The sequence below is a fragment of the Cebidichthys violaceus genome, unplaced genomic scaffold, assembly GCF_023349555.1.
Source record: "Cebidichthys violaceus isolate CVI_PGR_0920_01 unplaced genomic scaffold, fCebVio1.0.p SCAF_16, whole genome shotgun sequence".
In the NCBI taxonomy this organism is placed as follows: Eukaryota; Metazoa; Chordata; class Actinopteri; order Perciformes; family Stichaeidae; genus Cebidichthys; species Cebidichthys violaceus.
Window position 1 is genome coordinate 2,784,210 of NW_027176329.1, and position 5,819 is coordinate 2,790,028.

At 40.7% G+C, this 5,819-nt stretch overlaps 1 protein-coding gene across 1 annotated transcript; it reads right to left on the reverse strand.

Moving 5' to 3' along the window:
• Positions 1 to 474: 474 nt before the first annotated feature.
• On the reverse strand, positions 475 to 5,272 carry LOC137872952 (hatching enzyme 1.2-like). The gene is made up of 9 exons (XM_068711492.1): positions 5,176 to 5,272; positions 4,906 to 4,997; positions 3,630 to 3,707; positions 3,299 to 3,454; positions 2,706 to 2,826; positions 2,413 to 2,591; positions 1,884 to 1,965; positions 1,407 to 1,531; positions 475 to 611 (listed from the first exon to the last, which is right to left on the reverse strand). Coding segments are annotated over exons 2-9 (822 nt in total). The 5' UTR covers positions 4,985 to 4,997; positions 5,176 to 5,272; the 3' UTR covers positions 475 to 609.
• Positions 5,273 to 5,819: the final 547 nt, after the last annotated feature.

Here is a 5,819-nt window from a genome sequence, read left to right on the forward strand (position 1 = left end):
TGTGAATACATTTGATGAGTTAATTCACTTTTGGGAAGTTCACTTGTTCGCTTTCTGGCAGAGAGTCACTTATGTTCAACTGATCAAACAAACAAGACATTGTGTTCATTAGTGAGCTTTAAAGGTGCTGGTAGCCAGAACCAGGTCAGCTCTTTGTGCTAAGCTAAGCTAATCAGCTGCTTCATATTTTACAGATATTCTGCCAGAAAATGAATATTAGCAAATTTTCCAAAATGCCAAAATATTTGTTTCAAGATTATGTTTTGTGACTCAAAATCAAAAGAATAGCAATGAATTGTAATACTACGAGTGGCAGTCGCTTTATTTTCTGATCAGAAGACAAACTGTTGACATTGATTGTTTTATGTGATGTGAAAATAAAAATGGGAGTGAAGTGTCTCATTGATGTCCCCTAAATCTACAAAGTGCCCATGTTCTTTGCCATTCCATTATCAAACAGTCAAGGCAGCGATCATCGTTTGATGCTTATGAGGTCTGCAGGTTTATTGTTACAGGACAACAGATACTGCCGTCTGCCCGAAACCCTCATCCATTTCACCGGCGTGCTCGTGATGTCGTCAGGGAGACGGGGCAAAGGTCACAGGCAGTTTCTGTAGAATGAAAAAGCGTGTCATTAAGGGGGGACCCTGATTGATAGATGCTTGGTGTGTGAATATTCCAAAGATGTCTACTTGAACATAAAGGATAGATCCACATTTAGTCTTGTCTCAGAACAATACTCATATGCCTTCTTTTTGTTATTACACACTGCAGCTGCCCTCACAAAGTTTGTACTGTTGCATGCAATATGCGTTCAGTTGGCACATACTCATAACATTGCACTTTGAACTTTGACCCCCTTGCTCCTATATCTGCTGCGCAAAGGATTGTGGGTCAGAATAGGCAGAAAAGCATGCTGGCTTGCAGCATTCCAAAAAAAAAAATGTGACCAGATGCAGTAGGACATCCTGGTATTTTTCAGCATACTGGATTTGACATCTTATGAATTGGGACATACTATAACTTTTTCTGGCATCCTAGACAGTATGGTAGTATAGGTATTGTTTGTGTGTTTTTTGTAAGATGACATGGGGGGGGGATGACATGCAGCAGGGGGCCCATAATGGCCAGACTCAAACCTAGGCTGCTGCAGCAGGGACTGAAAAATATAAAAAATAAAGACTATAAAGAGCACCAGCTGCATTTGGTGGAGCAGCAACGGCTAGAACGTTTTCTTTTTAGAACATGTCCTTATGGCACTACATCGCTTCTTCAAATTGTAAGGCCACCCCTTCCTTATTTACCAAAGGGGCATCCCAAGGAGCAAAGGCCTCTTTCTGTTTTTAGGGACTGCAGTGAATTGACTTTTACTGTGTGTTTTTGTACGTTTGCCTCAGTATACTTACAGCACTGGTACAGCCTGTTCAGCCTAACGATGTCATTGTTGCTCATCTGGGTGGCCTGGCCGAAGGCCACGTTGCTGTTGGGAATGGGCACCATGGTGGGACGGTTGTTCTTGGAGAAGGCGTACCTGGAGAGTCACAGATACCACAATGCAGAGCGGGTTAGGAGTGGGTTTGATGGAAACTATCCCTGATACAACTGGGGATTTTAGTTCTTTGATGTGTCATGTGGTCATGTTTAAAAGCAGATCCACGTTGGTTGTGCTACTTCCCCAAAGTCCTTGATAAACAATCTCTTATTCAGGCCATTAGACCTCCCTAAAGCCAACCAGTAGCAGTAGCTCATATCGGAGCGCATGCTGATTATGTGATAATAATGAGAAACTCACAAAGAAACTAAAAGTCAGAACATCTTCACAGTGACAGGAACTACTTCTATGCAGTTACAAGAAAAATGGAAATGTTTGAAATCATCCATACTTCTCATATTGCATGACAGAGCCGTAGTCATAAGGAGTTCCCTGGTTCAGGGTGGCAATCTTGTTGAAGTTGTACGACATGCCTGCGAAGATGAGAGAAAACCGTAAGTGTGAAATCACAGACATTTACCGTTTTAAAGTTAGGTAAGAAGATCTGAATTTCAGTTGTACACATGAGCTCAACGGGTGAAAGAAAAAAAAAGAAGCAGCAGTTTTTAAGCCAAAAGTAAAAAGTAATAATCAGCTCTCACTCTTACCAATACTGGTATGCTTTAAGCTGCAGTTCTACTTATGGCCACTAGATGGGGGGGCTCTTAAAAACACAGACTTTATAGAACGTCAAACAAAATTCACTTTTAAGAGTCGGTAAATTATGCGCACAATCACTTTGTTACAACATCCACTTTGTGGGGATAGCTTGATGCTCGCGATGTAATTTGCCCAGAGTGTGAAAACCGTCTCTGCCTCTAAGACTACTCGAAAGACTAAAAACAATACAAGTCACGAAGTAGACGGTGAAGCTGTCTCACCATCGATGATGTTCGCCCACTCCACTCTGATGTAGTTGTCCCTGTCGGAGCGGGTCTGCTCGTGGTTGAAGCCGAGGGCGTGGAGCAGCTCGTGCTGGACGGTGCCGTGGTAGAGGCATCCGCTACGGGCCAGAGACACAGTCTGAGCGCTGCCCTGACGACCCACGAAGGAGTAGCAGCTGTCAACGCACAAACACACAGCAGTTTTGAGAAATCAAGGAGAATATTACCACGTATAATCCTTGTTGAACAAAAAATATGTTGAGTTGTAAAACCGACAGCCGGACCCTTACCCATCCCTGGACTCAATGCTCAGCCACTCGTTGTCTCCGTTCTGGTAGGGTCTGAAGCGGATGCAGGACACCGAGGAGAAAGACTCCAGTCCGCGAGTGATGATGGACTTCTCTCGGGAGGCTGGCAGGGCAAATATGGCAGGTCGAGAATATCCGTAGCAGCAGAGCTTTACCTTTACGTAATAATTTATGCTGTGTAATTAAACTGCACAATGCACCGACAGCCTCAGGTTGTTATTATAAGTGTCCCTTATAGGACCTTATGGAGAAATAAAACCTTTTTGGTCCCCAAAATGTCAATACAGTCATTTAGCAGACGCTTTTAACCAAAGCGACTTACAATTCAGTATCTATCTACACACTGTAGGCACAGCTACGGGAGACATTTTTGGGGTTAAGTGTCTTGCTCAAGGACACATTGACATGAGACTAGTAGAGCAGTAGCCGGGGATCGAACCACCGACCGTCTGATTGAAAGGCGGCCCTGCTCTCTACTTAGCCACGGTCAACTCACATGGTTGTATAAAAACATTCATAGGGAAGTGACTGTAAGGTCAGAAAGAATGAATGTAAATAAAAGAATCGCTGCTCACAGTATTGGTTGGCGATGAAGTAGGGGATGTAGACCTTTCCATCGGTCCACTTCCTCCACAGGCAGCCTCTGGAGGTGCAGGGGTCGGCGTTTCTGTCGGCCTCAGACTTGATAGCGATGTCGCCTTCGATCAGGATGGGCTCGTCCAAGTCAGGGGCTGCAGGACCGACGTGGATGTAAGGCGTGAGTCGGAAATACACCGCGGGTAAATTAACCTTTTGTTGTGACGGACAGATCGGTACTATTTTGGCCACTGAGGTTTTACTGGCCGTTACACGCTATAACATGGCCTCTACAACAAAACAGTTAAGGGCAGGAAAAGCTCTACTCACTGCGGTCTCTGTTGGCTCTCTCCAGCAGCTCACTAACAGAAAGCTCCCTGGATGTCTCGTCCTCAATGGTAGCAACATCTGCACAACATGTGACACAGTATGAACTGCACAATCCTCATTTTGAATATAAGACCTTATTGGGGTCAGAATCACTTTCACGTTCCCTGCAATAATATATATATATTATTCAAAGCTGATGAAGAAGGGCTTTCATTTCATTCTTACCGTCCTGTACTCGTCCACAGCGACATGGAAAAAAAGAAGAGCCAAACGTTATGGAAGCTCGTTCACAGACACGGATCATGTATCTGTATCATACTGGATCCTCCAGCATGTGTGACATTTTTAAATATTTTGATGCCGAAGGTTTCGATTGATGCAACAAATTTATATTTCTATGAATATTTCTAATTAAGAGGTGAATAATTATGTAGATAAATACAAGTGAAAATAATCATTTGTATGTATTATTGAAACTCAGCTCATTGTAATAAAATATGTAATAAACAGCTTTTATTTAGTATTTGTCACTTTTTATGTCATAATGGCATTATATAGATATATGTGCAGAAAAATAATTATCATCCAAAATAAGAGTTATAAATAACATTTCATAACATGGACTTTAACAATGACTTCTTATTTATATATTGAACACTTTGAGGCTCCATATTTTTTGGCCTATAGTAGCTGATTGGACTTTTTGTTTTGTTTTCACTATGCATCTGGAAATTTCCACATATTTTTCCACATTTTCTTTGTAGCTTTATACTTGAACTTCAATCAATTTCATTGTCAGACTTAAATCTGTGAAAGGTAAACTCTAGCTTTTAATTTTCAAATAAAGGTCCTAATATCCATTTGACCTCTCAATATTTTTTGTTTTTAGAGTGAATAAAACTGCATGTGTAAATAAATAAGTAATACGAGTAAAGTTAGATAAAATACAAAAAAATTGTAAATAAACTATTATGGATAACTATGTCTATATGTTTTTGGCTCCAAGACATGTCTGTGTTTGTTTCCAATATCTACTTTTTTATTTGGGCCTGGTTGTTTCTAGTAGTTGATAAAACATTAAATATTTAACATGGTTCTCTATCTATTTCCCTTCTTCTGGATGATTTTTTCCCGAGGTGTAGCTTCAGCCTGAAAACATTACATTTCAAATAAAATACAGTGTTGGAACTTGTTTTTTGGGTGCCTCTTTTTTACCACATTTATGACATTCATTTCTGTTTGGCCTGTTTGGAGCCAACGCGCAGGTCTTCATGTCATGTCGGGGAATATTTTACCTCGGCCCATGAAGAGGACACCAGCAGCAGGGTCACAAGAGACCAAGAGAAGACCAACATGGCTGCAACAGACCTAGAGTAACCAGAGAGCGTGAAGACAATGAGGAGGGAGATGAAGTGAAAACAGAACTCACACTGAGGAAATTAACCAAATTAAGTTAAGTCAAATTAACCAAAAAAATAGCATGTTGTCAAAAATACATAATCCATGTAGGTTGTATTACTTATACTATCGCTGATGGTGTTCTTACCTGAAAGCCTTAACAGAGAATGGTTGTCTAGCTGTTACCCAGTGACAGTTTTTATACAGTCCAGGTACTGCAAGAGCTAATACACAACATGATATATCAGAGTGTGCAAACACAACAGCACACCTTTATCACTGTAAATGGAAAGTCTCCGCAACCCGTGTGAAGCGCTGCGACTGTCCCAGGTGTCTCGGTGGGTGGGTGCAGTACAGTACTGCCCTTTTCCTTTCTTTTTATCTGTGCAGCAATAGAAATAGTTATACATATCCTAGGGTTCTTTATTTGTGTAATTGCTAAAACGCAATTTCTGAAGAAGCAGAAACACAAAACACACAAAAACATTAAAGAAAATTGCAAAACATCTTCAATCTCATTCAAAAGCAAATACTTATTTTAAAGCAATATATAAACTCTTCTTAAAACTTTACACACGAACACCAGATAAATCTTCCCACATGCCGACTGCGCACTGATGTAATAAAACACTATTTTTCTAAATAGTCTTACATTTCTTACTTTTTGGGCTACTTTGCTTCCGTAACATAACTTCTTTCAGACTAGTGGAAAGAGAACACCCACAATGAATTTCTAGGTGTTTGTTTTATTTCTTGGTCTAAAATTCACCCAAAGTTACCATTAGATAATGC